The sequence below is a fragment of the Phodopus roborovskii genome, unplaced genomic scaffold (genome assembly GCF_943737965.1).
Source record: "Phodopus roborovskii unplaced genomic scaffold, PHOROB, whole genome shotgun sequence".
NCBI lineage: Eukaryota > Metazoa > Chordata > Mammalia > Rodentia > Cricetidae > Phodopus > Phodopus roborovskii.
The window spans coordinates 2604301-2628574 of record NW_026126410.1 but is presented as its reverse complement, the minus strand read 5'-3'; the positions used below and the strand labels follow the sequence as shown (position 1 = coordinate 2628574).

Below are 24274 nucleotides of genomic sequence, written 5' to 3'. Positions count from 1 at the left end.
TCCTGGTTACTATGCTGGGACACAAGACTCTCTGATAGCTATCAGATGTCATGATTTTACCAAAGCCCCACTGAACAGTATTGTGACATAAGGCTAATATTTCTATTCCTGCTGCTGGTGATCATTTTGCCTTAAAAGCTTTCACAGTCAAGTACAAGAATTGGTATTACCTGGCATCAGATTTTACTTAGTTTGCATGCATGCACCATCTCCTGTAGTCATATGTCTCAGACAAATGTTCTGAGTTGATACAATGCAGATCTGGTGTGCAGCCTGTGCTGTGCTATATAGGAACTGTGTGACCTTGAATGAGTTACTTAATTCCTAAGTCAAAGTTATCTTATTTGTAAACAAAGGCTAATAAAATAGATAACATGTGTTTTCTCTAGAAATTAAATGAAGTGATGCATGCAAAACGAACATTATGGAGTTCTTAGCATGATTTAGTTCTAGACATAAGAATTTTTTGTTTTGTACTGGAAATTAAACTTTGGGTTTTATGTTGGTACAAAAAAATATATCTCTACCATTGAGCTACATCCCTAACCATTTTTTCATAGCTTTTTGTTTGTTTGTTTGTGTTTTGCACAGGTTCTCTCTAAGATGCCCATGGTAGTTTTGAATACACTATATAGTCCAGGCGAGCTCTAAGCCTTCCATCCTTCCCTTTCTACCACATAGCTGCTGGGATAACAGGGTTCCACCACTAGACCCAACTTACATTTTTCTAGTCTCTATTCAGAGACATTCTACATTCCCCTGCAAGGATATAAGAATCATCATATTAACTGGACATGGTGTTTTTTTTTAATAGCTAATTTTTAACTCAGAGCTTTCTCCTCTTGTTATTATATTGCATTTTTATCATTAGAATATTTTTCTCTGCTGTTACTTTTTTTTGACACATGTAAATTTTACCACAATAAAAGTCATAGAAACAAGTAACTGCTGCATGATTTTCACATCATAGGTTCCTTGCTATTATCATCCCATTCCTGCATGCTTTGTGAGGACATGAGGAAATAGAGTGTAGAAACTATCAGATTGCCAGGCAGGAAAAATGCACAGCAGCCTTTGAACAAAATCTAGTAGTGGCAGGATTTCAAGAAAGTTAAATTTTCTATTAAGATCACCTACAAATAAATCTCTAGGATTTATTTGACACCAAACCATACATAAGTCAGAAACCATTATTAAAAACATTATGTAGGAGACATTTTAAAAAATAGCATTTCATTTGGGTTCAGTGCACCCTCCTTTAACCCAAGGGCTGGTGATGTAGAGGCAGGTGGAGGCCAGCCCAGTCTACATGATAAGTTCTAGAAATAAACGGAGACCCTGTCTCAAAAATCAAACAAACAAAAAATGGCACTTCGGGATATAAGTTTAAAGTAGAAAATGGCCATGGTAATTGGATAAAAAGTGGTAGTATGGGAAATTTTTAATTAGAATAAGTCCTTCCTCTTGCAAGCCATTATACCTCATATTGGGTTCAGTGACAAACAATGATGCAGCTGAAAACTGTGTTACATGGATACACACTAGAGATGTGTGGGGTTGGATAGCTACATTATGGTTCTGGAATACTTTCAGCCACTGAGTCTGGGCTTGTTCAGAAAGTATACATTCAGCTGGTGAAGTGAGATCTATCAGTCAATAGACAGCCAACCCCCTCCCCCACTGCCATCTTTGACCATCCCATTTACTGTACAAGGAAGACCCATATTAGTGATGGGGTCTAGCCTGCAGAAAAGTTCAGCTGTGCTGGTGAAGAACATGGTCCATGTCATATGGTGCCTATGTGACCACCACTGAGCATCACATAGCCATTCTCCCTTGGAAGTAGGGAAGGCTTTCTTCCTTCCTTCCTTCCTTTCTTTCTTTTTTTTTTTTTTTTTTACATGTTTACTGACACATAGCTGTTCTCCCTTGGAAGTATGGAAGAGGAGATAATGAAGGCAATGAACCACTCTACTTTAAAAAAAAAAAAGCAGTAGATTGTTAGCAAGTAACAAGCCTTGAAGACCAGTGAGTGGAGGAATGGGCTGCTTTTATTCTTTACTGAAACTGTAAGGCATTGATTTACTATAGAAATAATTGCATTATAATTGCATGTGACTTTTCAGTGCTGTTTGGAATCCTTTATTCCTTTCAGTGTGCTACCAAAATGTTTAGTGCTTCAAAGTATGCCATAAACACTCTAGCGGAGCATTTGTTGAACTAGAAAATTAGGTGTGATTAGACTAATAAACCATTCTCGCGGAGAGCTATTCACAGAGATGGGAGTTTCTTCAGAACCCGTTTTGATTGTATTCAGCTTCTTGACATTTTAGCCATAATTTGTCTTTTAAACTAGATGCTTTCTGATATGTCCCATTTCTGTTTTCCTGTTCTACCCCTTTGCATCTGCCAAATGCTGTCTTCTGTTTCACTGTCTTGACCTTCCCTGGGAGGATAACTCCCATGGGAGTATAACCATCCAACTGCAGTCCTGTGGATGAGGATGGGTCATGGCACCAGATGAGAGTGATGCATGGTGCTTACCTCACCGAAGCCAGTTTTGTGCTCTTGGTGATAGTGTTCATAGAAAATTTGTATATGGTTTAAAGATGGTGGGAAGGACTGGAGTTTAGTAACATTGTCCTTACCTTCCTAAATTCCTCAGCTCTTACAAAAGGGGTGATCCACACTATTTAGCAGAAGACTAAGGTAAAAAGGGCTGTGGTGTCCGGCTCTATCCAGTTAGACAATTGGGAACGCAGGCAAGTGGTCTTTTCCTATTATGTTAGTATGCATAGATTATACTGATTTGTACTATATTTGCTTAAAAAAGAAGTGCCCTTCCATCTGTTCTCTCATAGGGCAGGAAGGCACATTTATATTTGAAATGTGTCTTCTGATCTAGGTTAATGAAGCTAACTCATGAGGGCATATATGAACATGTTTATAAATTAGATTACATTTTGTAAACATGTTATAAATTAATCTAGACATTCTCTACTTGAATCTTTGAATTATTTGGACCCATTGATTAACAAAGATTGATCACAAAACATTCTTACAAAAATTCAATTATGGTAATTGAGTCTTTCCATTTATTTTTCATGACAAATGTTTTGATACTCATAGCATTATGAACTCCATCAAAGGGAAACTCACAGGCCTTAAGGAATTATGCTCATAGTGTGAATAGTTAAGTCCTGTCAAGTGTGTACTTCATGTGCCTGTGTTTTGAGGTTTTCAAGTTGTATCTATTAGGAAGAGTCTGTAGATAAAGGATGAGAGGGAAAGGCATTAGGTACATTAGTTGAAATTGGCATCATGTTGCCAAACTGTAATAACCCTTTAGGGGAGCTCACTGTTGAATCTACTCAATTGAATGCTGCAATTTCCCATAACAATTTAAAAGGCCTGCAGGCATGCTAAAGTCATAGCTGGATCTTTCAGTTAACACTCTGTAACATGACCCCAAAGCCTCATTTACATCACAGCAATTAAAATACATTCCACATTACATGCTTACTACCATGTACTAGAAAAACAATGCAATGAAATTCAGCTTTTCCAAAAATCATCATGAAAATCAGAAACTTAACAATATCTTCTTTGCAAAGTGGCATTAGCATAATGTACATAGTTACTGGGGGTCTTGGTGGCTATGAAAGGGCAAAGGGCAGAGCAGGGGAAGAAATGCCGTGCAGTTCAGACTCTTAATAACTAGCAGTCAGGACTATTTGGTGACCCACATGAAATTAGGTTAGTGGTCTCAGTCTGTTCCATAGGGTGACAGGTGTCCATTATGCAAAATAATTACTGTAATCAGTGCTAATTGGCCTCCTACTAGTAACTAGAAAATAGAGGGACCAAAAATTAAATGAGTATTAAAATAATACACCTCCTACCTGCAGAAGTGCACTTCCTAGACTGGGGTAGCAACCACCACCATGCTCAGTTGAGAAGCTTATGGAAGGTTCAGTAGCTCTCACATTGGAAGGAAGTATTTTGCACAAATTGGAGTCCTTTGCTAATGCTGCATCCAAATTAAATTTAAGAATCCTCACGGCATATGGATTATCACTACTAACTTATAGCACACCGATTTTTAATGAGATGAACAGCAAATTAAGTTACTTTGCAGTGAAGCCACAGTGGCCAGAGTGAGATCATATCTTCTCAACAATGGCTGTTGCACTTTGGTAATGCCTTTCTAACAGAAGAAACACAGGCCGAATTGACTTACTTCAATTTGTTGTTGTGGTTTAATATTTATCGAGTAGCCACAATTTACCAGCTTACCTTGAAAGTGTGGTTTTTAACAATTGTCTGAACACATCACCATGGCATAAAACATGTGGCAAATGTCCAGCTTCTACACTTGGCAGTCAGTCCACAGGGGAACCAAGGAGACAGACGTTCTCTGTGTGTCTACTAGAACACTGTTGCTTGCACTGCCCTTTTGTGGTCAGGAAGAGCTTTGAAAGAATCCTGCTTCAGCAGACATCTGAGAATGCAACATTTTTATCTGCTGCCTAGCTCCACTTTAATTCTCTGCCTTGCTTTATAACTACCATCAGTGAAAACATAAGAGAGAATTAAATGGCTCTTCTTGCTCCCACGCCTTTGCACCCACACAGTCCCCTCCTAGGCACTGACATGAGCAACAATATGGCACCCTCAACAGGTGCCCCATAACCCAAGATAAGCCATGTCTACTGGACTTTGAAAGGTTCATAATTATGCACTTACCTATCATTATGATGTAAAACGTGGAGGAAATCAGGGCTAAGTAACTGAATGCATGTTTCCTATTTTTACTTAACTAATTGGCAGCATTTTTACAAAACCATAGTATTTTGAGTGTGCATGCATATGCACTTTATGTTGTATGACTATACTTAAGACATCAAAACATTGAATTAGGTGAGTCTACACCTCGTGAAGAATATTTATATTCCTTGATACTGTTGCATTTCAGTCTGTTTAAAAAATAAATAGTAAACACTGATGAGGGAATCAAACCTTCTAGCTTGAAATGCACAGCCAACTTTGCTGACTGCTTCTAACAACATTGGCCCCAATTCCCATGGAGTTAGATACTACATCTAGACCTGAGTAACCTGAACTATCTCCACGGCACACAAAGATGGCTTGTTTCTTCTCCAGTGTGTGTGTGTGTGTGTGTGTGTGTGTGTGTGTGTGTGTGTGTGTGTGTGTGTATTAATGTTTAAGTGCATGTTGATACATGTTTGTGTGTGGTATATGAATATATCTGTGTGCACATATTGCCCAGAACTCAACACCAGATGTCATCTTCAGGGATGTCTACTTCCTTTGAGATGGGATCTCTCACTAAACCTCGGGCCCACCAGTTTAGACCGCCACGGGTTAGAGAGCGCCATAGGTCCAGCTGCTTCACTTCTTTTCGCTGGGTTGACAAGCTTGTGCCACAGCACCCAGAGTTTTTGTGTCTGTTCTGGGTATTGAACTCAAGAACTCAAATCCAGATTATCTCCTGATCTCCCAGGAGCATTTCTTGAGCTTTTGGAACACCTAGCGCTCTCAGATTGAACTCTGTGTCATTTTGTAACCTTGAAACAGTTCTGTCATGTCATGTCCATCCCCCTAGGGCATAGTCACTTCAGGGAGGAAGTGGGATTTGGGGACCTGTTCATACCTTCCTCTTTGCTCCACTGGACAATATAACACTGAGGGATGGCACTCTCTGCCAACACTGGACCCCTGTCTCTCTCTCCAGGAATCTGTGAAGGTGCCATTTGGCTAGGCTAGCACTTTTGAGAGTGGGATGAAAGCTGTCTAGAATGCAGGAGACAGAGTGCATGTTTATTATAGCAATTTTGCCTGTGGGTTACAGTGGCATGAATAACTACAGTTATCCTTTATTCTCCAAGTACTTGTGGGTAGTTATCGGGTGTCCACCCAGTTGTTAGTAAAATAAACCTAACACAGCTCTTTTCAATCTAGAACCTCTTAACCCGTTTTATTGCTGCCCTTCAAAGTCCTTCCCATGTTTGCCTACTGCTCTCTACAACCAAGACATAAATATTTGGATAACATTATACATGAAATCCTTCTTGAAATTATTGGTGTGAGAACTGTGTTTTCCACCTCCTTCAGTGACAGAATTTCTGAATAAGCTCATAAAAATTCAAAACTAAAATTCCATTGAAAACATTTTAGGAAAATACCAGTTTCCTTTTGCCTGTCTAATTCCTTATGCTCTCACTCCCATAACAGATCCATTTTTAACCCAATGAGCATTCTCAGATGGTTCAGGTGTGAGCCTAATGGTTGTGGACATTTTTCTTGGACATGGAACAAAGTTCTTGACTTAATGATAGTTGCCAAGTATGCATGTGCCAACCATCAAGCTAAACACCTTTAAATTTATTTTAATCTCATCTGATCTTCATGGTCTCTATCTATACAAGAAGGTTATTATCATATCCCTGTTAGAAAATGAAATACAGGAAAGACAGCTTTAAAGACTTCATGTCACCACTCAAAGCCACATGTATCATCAATGGTAAGTAGTAAGAGCTAGACTTTACATGTGGGTTTGTATGATTGAAATTCTTGCGATCTCTTCTCCACTCTTATATCAGTATAGATATTTTTAGTTGAAAATATTTAGTTCCAGGGTAGGAACATATTGTTTCTGAATCTGTTTCTAAATTGTATTTCTGTCTCTGAGGTCTGTTTCTTCTTTATAGACTTGCAATGGCAGGCAGTCTTTCTCCAGAAATGTAAACAAGCTCCGAGTTTACAACCTCCCAGATTAGTAACAGTAATGAAAAGAGTAGGCTCATGGCAAGTGGCTTTATCAGATGCTCCAGGACTGATCTTACAGGCATGAATTAGGTCACAGGTCCACTCCTGCACCAGGCATGGACATTCAGTGGAGGGAGTTCCAGAACTACAGTGTTTGGAGTCTGAGCCATGAGCCTGCTCCCTCATGCTTATAGTGGGACACACAGGATTACAAGGAAGATTCCAGTTGCCATTATGACCCCACACAAGAGAAGCGTACCTCTATGGGTAAATAGACCACATGGAATGGAAAACAAATAAAGGTAATTGGTTCTGTGTTCCCATCTGAAACACATAATGTCATCAGTATCATTTCTCCCTTATTCTCAGAGAAGCATCCAATGTTTTCAGTCTATTCACGTGTTTTGTTGGCCCTGGATAATCTTTCTTATTCCTCAGTTGAGTTTCTTTTGGTTTTTATGTTTGTTTTCCCAGTACTGGGATCTCAGCACATTTAAATATCATGGCATTTTCAATTTCATGATTGTTAACAGTGGGCCTCTTGATAGCCCAACACAGTTTGTTAAAATTCTTTTCTATTCCCTTTCCTCCCCTTTCTGTTTCTTGTTTTTTTGTTTTGTTTTGTTTTGTTTTGTTGTTGAATTTCATTGTTTGCTTGCTTGTGTGTTTGTTTTGAGGCAGGGTTTCCTTATGTAGCTAAGACTTCCCTGGAAATTTCCATGTAGACCAGGTTTACTTTGAACTTGACAGTTTCGTATCTCAGCCTCCTGAGTAATTGGATTGTTAGTTAAGTTTCTTTAATTCTTCTTCTATGATTGTGATGTGAAGTCCGGTTATTAAGGGTACAGATTTGGACACTTGGAATAAAACTCAGTGGATAAAGTGGTCCCAAGAAGACCTGCAGATCCCTAGAACCTTTGCAAAAAACGCCAGGTGTGGGGATATGTGCTTGTCTTGTTGCTGGGGAGGCACAGACAGGAATTCCTGTGCATCCCTGCTAGCTTGACTAGCCCACAAGGTAAGTCCCAGGCAAGTGAGAGACCCTGTCTCAAAATAAAACAGTGAACAGCACTAAGGGAACAATTCTGAAGTTGTTCACTGGCTTACACACACACACACATTCACACACAGGCACATGCATCATTACATACGTATTCTCATACACACACATACAAGCACATACATACACACATTCACCAGCACATTCACACACAGACACACAGACACATACAGGCATACACATATGCCCCAGAACATACATATTCACACACACACACACACACACACACATGCACAGATACATGCATCATCACATACATATTCACACACACACGTAGCAGCACATGCATACTCACATATACACGTAGGCACAGATATACACTCATACACCTACATGTGTATACACAGAGACACAAAAAAGGCTTGGAATAAACAGGAATGGGTTCAAATTCTGATCAACTGCTTTCTGTGTGACCTTGGGCAAGTCAGTTAATCCCTTTGGGCCTTAGTTCTCTTATGTGAAACAGGGTTTATAATTCTTACTTAGCAAGGTTATTATAAGGGTTAAGTGAGGGCATATATGTAAAGTACCTGGCATATTTTAAGTACTCGATAAATAATCACGCTCGAAATTAATAATTCACCAGGAGCTTTTCTGGCCACTCTTAAGGAGAAGACTCGATGCAGCACTTAGGGAAATGACATCAACTCTTCATCTCCGAAGCTCTTCCCAACTGTCACCAGGACCATCAGACAGGACTTAAAATCACTCACAATGTAGCGAGCTCTGGCTCTTTTTAAACCCTCTAGAAAACTAGCTTGCCTTCTTTACCACCTAAGGCTTGGATTCTGAGTTGGTATGGTTTATCAACAGCAAAGAAATAAAAGGAAGAGCAGGGAACCTGAGTGTGAGCCCCAGTGTGGTCCCTACAATGGCTGGACTTGAGACTTTGTCCATTAATTTTACTTCATCTTTTGTCAAACTGGAAAGTAATTCAGAACCGCCAGCAGCAAAATCCTTAGCGTGGTAAAGTGTTGTTATTATCAACTTATGTCTGACTGCAGCTGACACATGCACAGATAACTCATCCCTTTGAAGATTGGAAGGGCCTCCTTTAACCAGAGTCACACAACTGGAACAGGACCCAACTTGTCTCTCTGGTTTTTGTTTTACCTAGTAAACATTTGAGGCCGTTTTGTTGCCACGCCGTTACATAAATGACACATAAATGTGTTCTTTGCTTCTCCTGTCAGACCAGATGCAACTACTCCTAGAATTTTAAGGACCAAGCTCATGCTGAGACACAGGAGAAGAAAGCAGTGGTCTCTATATGGAGAGCTGTTTAAGCCATGGAAAGGAATGAGTAGATAGAGATGATGGGTATTGGTTGATCCAGGCAAGCATAAACTTCCAGAAATATTATTTACATTTTACTCTAAATGTCTCCAAGCTGGGAAGCTCTATTGGATTCTTGAGTGCATTTCCCATTTGTTCTAAGTGTAGCGATTATGATCTCCCCGCAGCCAGTTTTGCAGCCATGCATAACTATCAACATGTTGATGAACTCTATTAAATATTCCTTTTTATAATTTTATCAGAAAAAATAAATCATATCCAATCATGCAAAAAAACCCTTTAAATTGTTTTGAAATCATAGAAGAAAACATTCCAATTTTATATTACTTAGTAAATAAGCCTCATTATCTGTTTTCTGACCATTTTCAGTTTCTGTTTCCATTTACTTGTAAATATTTTTGAAAGATTTTTTAAAACAATTTGATGGGAATTAAGCCATTTTTCTTACTGCCTAAGGCACTGTTCTATATATTTTCCAATTAAAAATTTCCCCATATTCACTTCTACTCCAAAGCTATTTTAGCACACTGTTCCTATTTATTTCATTATCCCAATTTACGTATTTGATGTCTGGGGGGGGGGAACATGAAGGATAGCTTTGAGTTTTAAAACAATAAGCTCCTTATTTATTATTTTTAAAAAAATAAAGGCATGAATTCATCTTTGTTCACATATTGACAATGTGTTTAAGGGAATGTGTTACAAGACTGTGCATGTTAAATATGTATGCACCTATGCACATATTCATACACATACAGATTCACAGAAAAGCCAAACAGCAAAATGTTATGGGAGGAGTCCTTTTCTTGGCTTATTTGTGTGTTCTTGTTTCCACAATGGACAGATGTTATGTGTTCAGTGCATGATTTCAGTGAGAGAAAAGCAAGCATAGGAAGGTGCTGATCAGTGACTGAGGATGGCCTCCTCTTTGCACAGCTCCTGGAGGAGCACTTTGGCTGGTTGTTCTAGCTCAGGCCCCGGTACCCATCCCAGCTCTCTCCCTTTCTTCTCTCCAGTGTCAAGCCAGCATCTCTGCTCACCACTTCTTCGACCTGGTCATTTCTCCACATCCTTGCAGGCTGACTCCTTCCCTTGCCTGGACTTCTACATGAAGCTCAGCCACCAAAGCATTCCTGTTTCCTCCCCTTACCCCCTGTACTCCACCTACTGAGGGTTCTCTAAATTGAAAACCTGCCAGTAACATAATTTGCTTGTCCCAATTCTGTAACGGCCACAAATTACTGATGGAGCTCCATGAAGCTGCTTAGCCTACCCTTTGTAGCCTGGCTTTCACCTTGCGGCCCCTCCACACTCATTTCAGGTCTGTCCCTCCTCTTGGTCCCATTGTCATTTGTCTGCCAAACCCTCCCAGGCTCAGTGTTTTCTGAGTGTTGTTCTCTTCATTTGTTCTATCTCAAATTCTTTTACTGTGACGTGCATTTTTGTGCCCAAGATAAATTTCTTATTTCTCCTGTGTGTCTTACTTAAATGTCAATTATTTATGCATTCATTTGTTTATTTCAGAAGAGTCTGGTTTCAGCCCTTGGTGTCAATTAGATCTCCTGCTCCTCTAGTCCGTCTCTGAGCAACATAGCTTTTTAAAACACTTCATGTGTTCGTTAACTGTTTTTATTTGTGTCATCCATTCTCTGGCTTGCTTTGCTTGTGTCAGAATGAAAGAACAAATGTCCTGTATCTTGTCTTTCCGTTCCCAGTGCTTCTTGCCATTCCTTGCAGGTGATAGGCATTCTCTGTATGTCTGATAAATGTGTAAAGAAGTCAGTGATCAGTATGCCCTGTCCATCTGAATCAGTTGTATACCCACTGCTAGGTCTTCTAGTCCATTGCTCCGAGTTCTCTAGCTTTTTCAAATGACTTGACTCTGATAAGATTTGAGCAACCATGGAAAGGCTACCATAAATACCCTTCCCAGATAGTGAGATCAACCACTAACTTATCCATGGAGCCTTCATCTAGTACCTGTTGGAAACAGAAGCAAACACCCATACCTAAACACTGAGTTGAACTAGAATCCAGATGCAGAGGGAGAGGACAAGACCAGGAGGCAGAAACACATAGAGACAGCTGACCTGAACAAGGAGGAGCTAACAGCCCCCCAGACTGATAGCTGGGAATCCAGCATGGGACTGACTCAGCCCCCCCCCCCCGAATATGGGTCTCAGCTAGAAGGACTGAGCAGTCTAAAGGACCTCAGACAGTGGAACCAGGATGTATTCCTGGTGCACAAAAGGACCTTGCAGACACATCCCCCATGGAGGGATACTGCCTTAACCTAGAGACAGGAGAGAAGTTCTAGTCCCTACTTCAAATGACTTGACAGATTTACATGACCCCACCTGGGTGGCATTGCCCTACATGTGGAATTGGGGTGGGGGGACGGGAGGGGAGGGCGGTCAGGATGCATGTGAGGTGAGAGAGAGGGTAAGAGGGAGGGAGGGAGGTTGGGAGGGAGGGAGGGAAGGTGAGGGTGAGGGAGGGAGGTTGGGAGGGAGGGATGGAGAGGGAACTGGGATGGACATGTAAAATAAAAAAAAATTGTTTCTATCAGATGCAGATGTTGATATCTTTAGGTTAGTCTTTTCCACTTACATCCAATTATAATTTAACATTTTCATTTTACAGTGCTGGCTATCTAACCCACTCACCTTATTTGCTTTTAGCCTGTTAGTGTCTTCAAGTGTGTTAATTGGGGACAGTGTAAGATTGCATTCTGCTTTTATGAAAACCTTTGTGTTTTGTGGGATGTATAGATCATTTCTGTTTAATGCAGTTGTTGACTTAGCGATGTTTATGTCTGTCCTATTGACTCCTGTTGTTTAAAAGTCCTACCATTTCTTTATTCGTAGCTTCCTATTCTTCTGTCTTCTTTACTACTTAATTTTTATTTCTTTTATAATTTCAATGAGCTTTCCCTGGCTGATGAGTTGTAACTTTTTGCATAGTTATTTTAGAGATTCAGGATGTACAGTGTCTAGCTTTAACAGTTTACCTTTGTCATGTCTTTTTGTGTATAGCATAAAAGTGTACAACACTGCTTCTTACTCCCTTCCTTAATGCTATTTTTGCAGTACGTTTCCATCACACACACTATGAACCCTGGAATACATTGCCATGGTTTTCATTTAAGCAGTCATTGTGCTTCCAAAGATCTAAACATTATCTTATATATTTCTCCGCATACTCAACATCACCAAGTGTGGGTGTTTGCTTAGCACTTCTAGGTTTCTAGCCTCCTTTTCAATGGGTGGCTTCCTTTACATTTTTATGTCGTGAAGTCTGCTGATGGTCAGCTTTGGTGTATAAGGCAATGCATTTATTTGAGCTTAATTTTTGAAATACTTTCATTGGGCATAGAATTTCAGATGACTTTTTCTTTTATGCTTTAAAATATCTTGCCCTCCTGGCTGTGTGCTTACATTATTTCCATTTGGATGCTCTCAATATACCACACTATTTTATTTTCTCTGTTCTTGAAAGTATTTCTTTACTACTGGGTTGGACAATTTTCATCATAATCAAATGTCCTGGTATAGTTTTCTTCACATTTCTTCTGCTTTGAACTTGTGTTTCTAGAATCTATACATTTGCAGTGTTCAAAAAATTTGAAATGTTTATACTTATTTTTTTTTCTTCAAATATTTTCTGTCCTTTTGTTTGTCTTATCCCTCAGGGTTCTGTCATCACACTGACTTATTAAAGTAGGTCTGTATCTCAGTGATGACTAGTTCACTGATAAACTTATCAATCCATTAATTTTATTGTATATGGTTTCTGATTGTCTTTCTGACTTTGCTACCTCTTCCCTCTGTTTTATCTAATTTACCATTCTTCATCTTAGACATAAGGGATACAGTTTTACTACTCGCTTACTTAATTACTTTTCTACTGCTGTGATAGATACCACAAGCAGGAAGGAAAAGTTCATTTGGGCATACGGTTCCAGATGGGTAAGAGCCCATCACTATCATGACAGGGAAGTGTGGATAGCAGGCAGACATGGTGATTGAAGTTTGTAGCTGAGAGCTAAGGGTTCACATCTCCAGCCACAAACAAGAAACAAAATAGGATGATGGGAGATGTCATTCTGTAAATATGTTTCTCTTATTTGTTAATGAATAAAGCACTGTTGGCAAATAGGAAGGCAAGATAGGTGGGGCTAGGAGACATGGAAGATTCTGGGAGATGTAGCAGAGGATTCAAGATGTAGAGCCTTGAGAGAGAAGAGGTCCGGATCCTCTCTCCAGTAAGATAAGACCATGTGGAAACACTTAAGTTGATAGAAATTGGTTAATATTTAAGACAGAGCTAGCCAGTAAGAAACACTAGTAACAGGCCAACAGCTTTATATCTAATACAGCATCTCTCTGTGTTATTTGGGGCTGATGCAGCAATGGGACCAGGCAGGAAAACTGATCATGTTGAAGGAGCCCTGGAAACTATACTTTTGAAACCTCAAAGCTCAGCCTCAGTGGCATATGTCCTCCAGCACTTTCTAAACCTACTCCAACCACACTTTCTAAACCTACTCCAACCACACTTTCTAAACCTACTCCAACAGTGCCACTGACTGGGGACCAAGTCTTCAAATGCCCAGTAATATATGGACATCTCATTCAAACTACCTTACCACATCTGCCTTCATATCCATGTCTAATAGCCGGTCTCAGTTATTTGCCTTTTCTCCTCATTTGTTTTCCTGCTCTTTTACACACTGTGGGTTTAATCTTGTTCAGTGATGAATACTTTTATTTTTTCCTACATTGCCTTTTAACTTTGTGGGGGCGCAATTAAGCTATTTGGAAACAGCTGTTCATGTATGGTCTTGTTTTAAGATTTGTGAGGTAGGACCAGAATCATCTTCATTTTAGGCCTATATTCCTCACAAAACTGAAACATTATTTCCCAGTGCAGTCTGGGGCTCCTGCAGAGCCACTGCTGGCGTAAGAGATGTCATATGTAGTAGAAGAAGCCCTAGATACTTTACCCAATGTAGGGTCTGGAGTGGAGTAGTTTTGTCTTTGGCAACATATGCCATTGTCCTGAAACAACTTTGTCATGAACTGCCACTGTAGGCACTTAGAAGGTAGAAGTTAGGAATATCCCAATAATTATCACACTACAGTGTAACACCTCTGAAAAGGAATTTTTTCCTTCTAAGATGCCAGTGGTACTGAGGTTGGGAACCCTGTCATCATCAGTAGCTAGAAGCTGAACCCAGGTGTTCTGCATAAACAGCAATTGCTCTTAACCACTGAACTACATCTCCAGCTCCCGCTTTTGCTCTTTTAGACAGGAGAATAAATTTGGTTCCCGTGAATTGTCTTGCAAGTAAGAAAAAGTGGGCTTTATATTTATTGCTGCTTTCTAATATCACCTCTGTCAACTGTCCTGTTTAAAGAAAACACCTTGTATAGTGTTGACCTTCTCAAGCACTGACACTCACTATCTTAGTTTTTCACCACACTTGTATTTTCTCAGCAAGGATCACTTCTGTGACTTACAGTGACACCCTTTGTTTAGATTGTCTTTCATATTTACTTGTGTTTTCATGTTTGTCCTCTTGTGAGAAACTGGAAATCCAAATTATTGGTACCCATACACTTAACATTACTGAGGAAGTTACCATAATATGATTTTATTTTTATACTTAATTATTTCAGTTCTTTGGTTTACAAGTTTGCCTCAGAAAATATAATTTTCAGTAAAAGGAACAATAGCAATTGATTTTCTCTTGTGTTCTATTGCTGTTAATCTATTCAATAGAAGAAATGCTTTGAAATGTGCATAATATAAGAAGTTATGTTTGCTGTTTGATTAACATAGCTGGTAATAATTCATAAATACTAACTTATTAAGGAAATACGACTTGTAACAAAAAGGTGAAAAATTCTTGCTATTGTATATGAATGACTTAATTTAAGCCTTTACTCTAAAATGTTAGGGTGATAAATTATTGTTTCTCCAAAAATCTACTTACCCTTCTGGGTAAGTTTTTTCAGCTCTGATGTGAGTGGGATGGTGTTCTGTGCTCAAAGGTCTTCAAGGTAACACTTAAAGATAAGTAGCTCTTATAAAGTAGACACCAGGGAAAGTGTGAGTGACCGACCAACAGGTTCTTTCTCTCGAGGGTTTACATGTTCGTTTTTTATCTCAGCTCTTGGAATTTTATGAGTACATTTGACTTTAGAGTGTTGATGATAGGTCAAAAATTAGAATCCTTGATATCAAGAGTAGTTTTAAAAATACACAAACTCCAATTAAAAACCAGGTTAGTTTCTAAGTGTAGAATTTAAAAAAAAAATAGTATTTGGGGATTTATTATTACTATTATTATGAAGAACATGTTTTTATTGAGTTCAGTTTCTGTCAGGTTCAATTTAAATGCTGTATCTGGAAGCTGGAGAAAAAGCCAAGTGATTAGGAGCATTTGCAGCTCTCACAGAAGACTGGAGTTTGGTTCTCAATGCCCACATGGGGCAGCTCACAACAGCTTGTAATTCCAGCTCCAGGGGATCTGATGCCATCTTCTGGTGTCTTTGGTTTCCTGCATTCATGCGCACGCACGTGCGCATGCGCACGCACACACACATACCCCATAAATAAATAAGTGATAAAATAAATCTTTAAATGCTGCAGTTACAGTTGAAGTTAGGGTGAACCCATATCAGTGTCCATAAAGGTGGAACTGCCTGCCTGTTTATTTATTCATTTTTTTAGTCACATCTCTCAGGGTGCAGATACTCATTCACTGCTTTTGCCTTATACCCCATGATACCAGTGTGAACCAGAAGTATCATACCCTGCAATGCTCCAAGTACTTTAAACCCACTGAACCTCATAGCACAGTACATAGTAGTGTCCCTCCCTCACCTCTGTGACTGTAAGGAGCTATGGCTCACTGTCACTGCTCAGAATCACATTATTCCATAAGTCACTAGCCATCTAAAAGATCACAATTCAAAGCATAGCATCTACTGAATGTATATCTCCTTCACATCATCATATATGTATGGTCAGAAAATTAAGTATGTCTAGTCGGCCAGGACCTCTGTGTTGAGAAACAACAAATAACCTAGGTATGCAGATGTTTTAAGTCCAGTTGTGATTTCCAAAGTACTATGATTTTTTTAATTGACCTGTTTTTGCGAGGAAGCAATGGAAATTAACTGTGTTCATTTATCAATAAAATGTTCTCCTTTCAACTCAATAAGCACACTTTTGGTTGACTTGCTTTGCAAAGTCTTCATTTCTCAAAAGCTGCACTTCCTGACCCATTTATTAAGTTCTTTATGTGGAGCCTATGCAAAATGACCTTCTCCTGTGTGAGAAACCGGAAGTCCCTATCAAAAGATGTGAACAGTTTAGCACTTCTCAAGTAGTTTGTAGTTCTTAATCTTCTCATTCTTAGCCATGAGTCGAGGAGATAACCCAGAAATCTGCCTTTGAAATTGTATTGAACTCATTGACTTCCATCAGAAATGTGTCAGTAGTTGCAAGCATTACAGTGTAGATTAAATCCTCAAAAAGTTTGAACTACGTACAAAAGTGGAGTGGTAGATATAAAGAACTTTTTGTTGTTTTGAGTGCCTAGGATCAAATTGCTTCTGTCTTTGATACTATATTTCATTTATTGTGGCAACTTAGGATTGCTTTGCAAACAAAACTTAGTTATCTGGTATTATGAATGACATAATGTGAGAGTACTGGTTGGGCATTGGTGGTGCACTGCTGTAGGACAGCATAAACAAAGCTGAGACACACAGGATCACCAGTTCAAGGACATTCTGGCCTGTATAACATAGCAGAATCCATCCTCCTCACAAAAGGCAACTGGAAAAAAAGTTGAAGACTACTCTGCCCACAAAAGGAAAACTAGACAAATAACAAGACATTAAAATGTGAGGACAAGAAACAGCTAGCTCAATGGTGTGGTACTTTCTTACCATACCCAAGGCCCTGGGTTGGTTCCCAGTACCATAAAACAAAAGTAAAGTTACTTTTAATGACAATATCCTAACATTTAATTAATGTTACAGTACCACAACGTTCCCTCTTTTCTGTGATAATACACTCATGTTCCCATATCAGAGAATCACATGAGTAACCAGTTTATAAGAGTACAGAACTGGATCATGAAAATTAGAAAGAGTTATTTTTACATTTAAAAGTGAACTGCGCAGCATGCCAAAGCATTGTACTTTGGGGTATGGTTTTGCCAATCCCCTTCATCAGGAATACTAATTTTTAAAACATATATTAACTTAGGATGCCACATGGAAGTTCTGCAATGCCTTGGAATTCCAAATGTCTATTGCTGGAAATGCTTGAACTATATTTTCTGGTCAATTAAAAGGCTTTCTTATGACCATTTAATGTTGAGAATCTGTATAGCCTTTCCTCCAAAGAGCCAAATGCTCATTTAGAAAGGAAATTTTTGTTGAACTTAAGACATATTTATTCAATGTGTCAAAGGATGAAATTGTAACAATGTAATTTAAAGATCATTAAGGCCAATTAATGTCTTTTTTCTTAAGATTCTGGAATCAGGCCACTGATCACTCTGGAACATAGAGTCAGTATTTTAATGGGCTCAGAAGACAGGTTGGATTTTATAAACAGAGAAGGGCTGTTAAAAAAGTGGAAGCAAAGAGCAATGACCAATCATTTGGAAATTACTCTTCCTATAAGATGAGAACAGAAGGAGAAACGGGCTGGCTAGCAGTTTCTTCCAGGTTAGTTTTCATAAGAAAAGCAAGGAGAACAGTTACCATATTGATTGACACTGGCTCCTTTAGTGAACTTGGATGGATCTCTTTCTCAGATGGTAAAAGGATATCCCATGGTGTTTTTTCTGAACCCTAGAATGGCCCACTTGGGACCTAGTGAAGGAACCTAGTCCACATTATGGCCTCCTGTAATTTCTATGTAACAATCCTGTTGGAAAGCATGTTACTATTTCACTAACTTCATTTGAACAGTACCTATTCTTTATTCACTCTTGGGTCCTTAGCACTCTTGGAATGCATTCAGTAAATATTTACCTAAAATACTTTCTGTTTTGTTAGAATAATAAAACCCTCATTAATACAGTCTCTGTCACGTTACCTGAAGTTATTTTTCATAGTAAGCTAAAAAGAAAGCTGCAATTAAAAAATTCAGGTTTTATTAAGAACTATTAGAAAAATTGGTAAGAGAATAATGGAGTAGTGAATCAGAAAGTCAGTAAAAAATACTACATTAAAAATACAGTCATGACAAAGGTAAAAATGGTAAGAAATGAAGATTCTTTTTGCACAATATGAAATATTAATAACTGATGGGAGAAGTCATTCTGTAAATATGTTTCTCTTATTGGTTAATGAATAAAGCACTGTTGGCCAATAGGAAAGCAAGATAGGCAGGACTAGGAGACTGGGAGGAGAGATGAAGGGGTAGGGAGGAGTTCCAAGATGGAAGACAGAGAGAGCATAATGCCAGCCCCTCTCTCTGGTAAGATGACCACGTGGAAATACTTAGATTAATAGAAATGGGTTAATATTTAAGACAGAACTAGCCGATAAGAAACTAGTAACTGGCCTACAGCCTTATATCTAATACAGAGTCTCAGTGTTATTTGGGGCTGGCACAGCGGTAGGACATGGCTGGCAGAAAAACCTACTCATAACAAATAACTACTTCAAATGGCCTAGTTCAATTCAAAAGTAGAGAAATGTGGAACCCCCATTGAGGAAAGTCCTGATTGGTCATCCATGTACAGGGGCATGCAATTTGGTTGAAGACGTGGCTTGGAGAGTGTTCCAAACGATAATAAGCAAACACAGTGGATCCTTCAATCATCCCAGCTCAGAGTTTCGCCCCCCCCCCCCTTTGAGTATCTGGATGGAAGGCAGAAGCTGAGGCCCAGGAACTCTTGTAGGTAGAGTTTTCCCATCCAGGTAGCCACTTCCAAATAACTACTCTGAAGTTTATATTAGTTGTAAAGGCTCAGCCAGTAATTTAGGCTTATTACTAAGTAGCTCTTACATTTTAAATTAACCCATATTCCTTACTAATGTTCTGCAACATGGTGTGTTTATCTCCTGCTCCCACTTCGTCTGGCTGGAGACTCTTCTGACCCTGCCCTTCCTCATCCCATCATTCTCAGGTTGCCTTTCCCGCCTAGCTGTATCCTCACCAGCTATTGGCCAGTGAGCTTGTTCATTAAGCCAATCATAGTGACATATAGTAACACAGAGTAAAGGAATATTGCACGGCAAGTTGTCATGATGAGCGGGAACAACAAAGACTTGTTGACAACATCAGTGCAAGCTGTGTTGATGTGGGAGAGTCAGAGGCTCCAAGGTCCCACAAGGGAAGGATGAGTGAAGAAGGGACAGGAGACTCTTTTGCATGGGGAAACTACATGGCAGAAAATGCCTAAATGGAAGTCACAGCCCTATGGATTCAGAAGCAGAGAGGGCCCGGAGCTACCAGGAGTCTGTTTCAAGTTGATTATTGAATTGCAGGGGTAAAAAGGAGATTTGGGGAAATGGGATTGGGGTGGGGCAATACTTGGAGTATTAAAAACGGAGCTCGGGGAACCTTCGGGTTAAAATGAAGGACAAAATGAGAAACAATAAACACAAAAGAGGATCACTGAATGCGGATTAGCCTTGGGCAGCATTTCCTCTCCCAGATAGCAATGGACCCTGAGCCCTCTCTGCTGTCAGTTCAACAAATTCAGGAAACAGATAGTTGCTAGGCAAAGAAACAGTTTGCTCTGTTCCTTCTAAGGGATTCTTGCTATAGGCAGTTACAAAGAATAAATAAATAAAAAAGAAAGAAAAAAGTGTCCCATCAAATTAGCCACTTGAATTGCCTTAAATATCAGGGCAGAACTGATTGAGTTCACAAACTAGTGAAGAAAATAAATGCTGTTTAAGAAGGAGGGGGTATGAGAGGGGACCAACTCTTTCCATAGTTCAAGACATTTAGGTTCTTAACACATGAAAATTGCCCTCTGAAGCAAAAGTCTTTGTAAGAAAATGAATAAACTACTTAATGCACTTGATGAACTTCCAGCTATAAGAATCTCCCAATTTGCTTCTGTACTTTAAAAAGGTGAATAATTAATAATAATAATAACATGCTTATTTTGGGGTGAGGAAAAGAAAGGAAATTTATAAAAAGTAAATACTATGGAGGAAAATTTTTTCCACTATGGGATATTAAACAAACTACTGCAGCCAATATTTTAGCAGCTTCTATAGTGATATTCAGCCTTGAGTTTAGTTTTTATTTTGTATTAATGTAGTAGTGGTGTGTGTATGGGGGTGGGGAGTTCATGTAATGTGCTTTGGATGAATGTCCAAAACAGAAAGCATGTCACACCTGTTGTCATTATAGACTGTGCTATTAGACATCCAGAGATATCAATTTGGTATTGAAAATGAGATCCTGCTGAGAAGGCTAGTAAGGTGTCAGTCTTTGGATGATGATTACACTGACAGTTATGCCCACCTTTTATCTTTGCAGAAAGGACAGTGAGACTTGAACTCTAAGCGTGGATGTTCTAGCAACCAGACCGATGTGCCCAGAGAAGGAATGAAGTATGGATGTGAAAGAACGTAGGCCTTACTGCTCCTTGACCAAGAGCAGACGAGAGAAAGAACGGCGGTACACAAACTCGTCTGCGGACAATGAGGAGTGTAGGGTCCCCACTCAGAAGTCCTACAGCTCCAGCGAAACCCTGAAAGCTTTTGATCATGATTCTTCACGGCTGCTTTATGGAAACAGAGTAAAGGATCTGGTCCACAGAGAAGCAGACGAGTATACTAGACAAGGTAGGTACACACTCCAGCAGAACACAAGGCGTGCATGTGTTCCCAACTTAGAAGTGCCCCTGGCTTTCAAGCCCTAGAAGATAAAATGATGGTTTTCCTTGTCCTGGCTGCTCGTCACACAGTGTGCCAGATGAGAGATAGAAAGCCACCTGTGACACATGGCCTCACCAACCTGCATACTGACACAGGTAGTGAATGATTTCTCAGTCCCACAGATAAGCATCTGTGTGTGAAGTTGAGAGTTTTCTATATGATCAAAGTATGTGTGCAGAAGCCTGAAATTCAAGGTTTTCTGAGTTGAATGAAGACACAAACACTGCTATTAGAGATAGAGATGGTTCAGGAAAAGAGGTGTTGGGAGAGAAAATCTCACAAGAACCTGTAAGAATAGAGTTAGGGTTCTACATAATCTCATGTTCCATCCAGCCCAGCCATCCACTAGTGTCTATATTATACAAGAGTGAGCCACCATGCAACCTCACACCTTAACACAGCCAACATTTCCCCCAGTCCCCAGTGAGCCTATGGCTTGCTCATTTGCTCATATTCCCTGACCATGTTACACTCTTTTTTTTTTTTCTTCTTCTTCTTCTTCTATCTTCCTGTCTTGCCAAATAACATAGTGACTTCTGTAACTTTAGTTTGCCATCATACAATGACCGATTCTCATACTTTTAAACAAGTTGCTTGTTTTAAGTAGGGCACAGAATTAACTTTGTCTTGGACAGTATTGAGATGTGGACAAGGTTCTGCAGTGAAAATAAAACCCTGTTTTGTGTGCATTTCAAATTCCACAGAACCAGTGCCCCTTGGCTAATGTAATGAGGAAACAGAGAAAAGGCTACATGCATATGTTTTTAGTCACCTCACTGACAAAACGTGACCAAGAACTTGATATTAGGCTGAAGTAAATCTAGGAAACTTTCAAAAGTGGTGACACAGAAAACCTGTCATTCATGAGTTTAATGCTTGCCCATGATTCCTTTCTCCTCTGCATTACCAGAGATGCCACCCTAAATAATGTGAAAGGGTATCCATTTGTCCAGACCAGTTTGTGTTCTAAAATAAATTCATTTGATTTCCTGAAGAGAAATTTCCCCTCAAAAGCATGTTGTACTAAATACTGAAATGGCATGAAAAGGTGGGCAAGATAGATTCCAACTTTTAATTCAAGTTTAAAAGAGGTACAGAACAGTTTTGGCTGTGTACCTCTGGTAAGTCAGGGAGCACTCACGTGGCCCTTTGACCATATGCTACACTGCTGTACCCATTTTTCCTCATATAGCCTACACAGCTGAAAGACATTATCAACATACATCTTTCTCCGTTTTTCAAAAAGCAGGCAATGCATGTCATCTGAACCGTACATGATGCCCTTTTATAACAGAAGTAACTGGTTTGTGCCATGTTGTGGGAAAAGTAGTAGGAAGGCCCTCCATTGTCAGGGAGAAGACTCAGTTGCACATGTGGCAAAAAGCATCAGGGAGGCTCATCCCCACCCCGAGCAAGCATTTCATTTTGGCAGAACGGAGGATGCTTAAACAGGTTAAAAATAGCTCACTTAGATTTTCACCTCCTAGGCAGTGCTAATCCAATGCAGGCTGTTGTTAACGACATTGGCGACACCATCTGTGGAAACTGTGGAACCCGAGTTCTTAGGGGACCAAAGAGTACTATTACTCAGCTCCTTGCAAGTCAGGGACTAGTGAAGGAGAAAGTGAGCCAGGCTGGCAGATGGTGGCCTCTCATCTGGATCCTAGTGGAGGAAGAGTTGGAGGAGGGGCGCTTATGAGCAGAAGGGAAAGGAAACACCAGAGTACAGTGTATAGATGTACTAGGACACAGTCCTCAGATCCCTGAATTATAATGTGCCAAAACTATCAATGCAATGTACGGCCAAGTCTTGCCAAGGTGTACCTGTGCAGACTGTGCCCTGATATACTGAGTGGGCTGTTTGTCCTCACCTGATGGAGGCCCCTGCAGAAAACTCATGCACAGACTAAGACAGTAAGACTGGGATGTCCATGCCATGGCTAGCTCTCCCAGGGTTGCCACTTGCACGGAGGACCATTGGACCTCCTGCCTCCAGTGCCAAAGCTCTGTGACAGTGCCAAAAAAGAAAGCAAGTATAAAAACTGCCACTTGCTTTATTATGGTACATTTTCTTCCCCACTAACATGTAATGGTTTGGATAGGGAGAAGTAAGCACATCCAAGCCACATACAGGAAAGCCTTTTGGGCTCTCTCTCTCTCTCTCTCTCTCTCTCTCTCTCTCTCTCTCTCTCTCTCTCTCTCCTCTCTCTCTCTCTCTCTGCTGTGTTCCTTTGACAGCCAGAGGCTGACATCCAGTCAAGTGCTTCTTCCATGGGTGATAGAATCTGAACCCATGTCCTAATGCTTGCAGAGCAAGTGAGCCATGTCCCCAGCCCAGACTTCCCCTATGTCCTTCTTGTGGCAGGGTTGGTAGGTGTAGCAGAGAAGTGAATAAGCAAGCTTGCGATCAAATTATGTTTTTCTTGAGCAAGCATAATGGAAAATTCTCCCAGGCTTCCTTTTGCTTTGAACCTGACAAATGTCAATTTCTCCTTGCTGGCTATTATGCTGTGGGATTAATTATTTAATTGACAAAATGTGCTTCCTGCCACAGCTCCTGACATCATACACACAATAAAAATGAAAGATTAACAATATTAACAGTAGCCAGAGATCTTTGAAACACTTCCAAAGAATCATGCTAATTTGGCTCATCTATAGACTTTTAAAACAGGTTGTTCCCTGGATCCTGCATTTCTCTCTGTTCCTTAAATGACATGGGAAAATGCCATTTCACCTGCTGGAAGGGATAAATAGAGACCCCGTTGATGCAATTACATGGGGACTGCAAATGGAGAAATACAAGGTTTTCATTTATCAACAGACTTTTCGGGTCTGTCATCACATTTGATTTCAATCAGATTTTTATGGTTTCGCTGATTGGCAGGTGACTCCTGCTAATTACATGTTATATTTAGGTCCTGTTAAGCTGGGATGAATTCAGTCTCACAGTTATGGGCAAGTGGACTGGATCCCACACAGACACCGCTCTCTCTCTCTCTCTCTCTCTCTCTCTCTCTCTCTCTCTCTCTCTCTCTCTCTCCCTCTCCCTCTCTCCCTCTTTCTCTCTCTCCTGGTGCTTTGTTGACTGATGGGAAGAACTGCTCTTTCTGTAGCCCTGCTGCTGTCTGTACATGTGAGGGTTTGGTGGTGACAATGACACATTCTGCATTCTTAGATACTATTTCCTTTG

At 39.9% G+C, this 24274-nt stretch overlaps 1 protein-coding gene across 11 annotated transcripts in view; it reads left to right on the top strand.

The window, feature by feature from the left end:
* The window catches only part of Tenm3 (teneurin transmembrane protein 3), a 1243671-nt gene that overhangs the window by 796795 nt on the left and 422602 nt on the right, over positions 1 to 24274 (top strand). For all 11 annotated transcript variants that reach the window (XM_051182423.1, XM_051182422.1, XM_051182421.1 and 8 more), the window contains one exon: positions 20681 to 20988. In XM_051182423.1, coding sequence (XP_051038380.1) covers positions 20757 to 20988 — 232 coding nt within the window. In that variant the 5' untranslated portion in view covers positions 20681 to 20756. The remainder of the gene's footprint in view (positions 1 to 20680; positions 20989 to 24274) is intronic.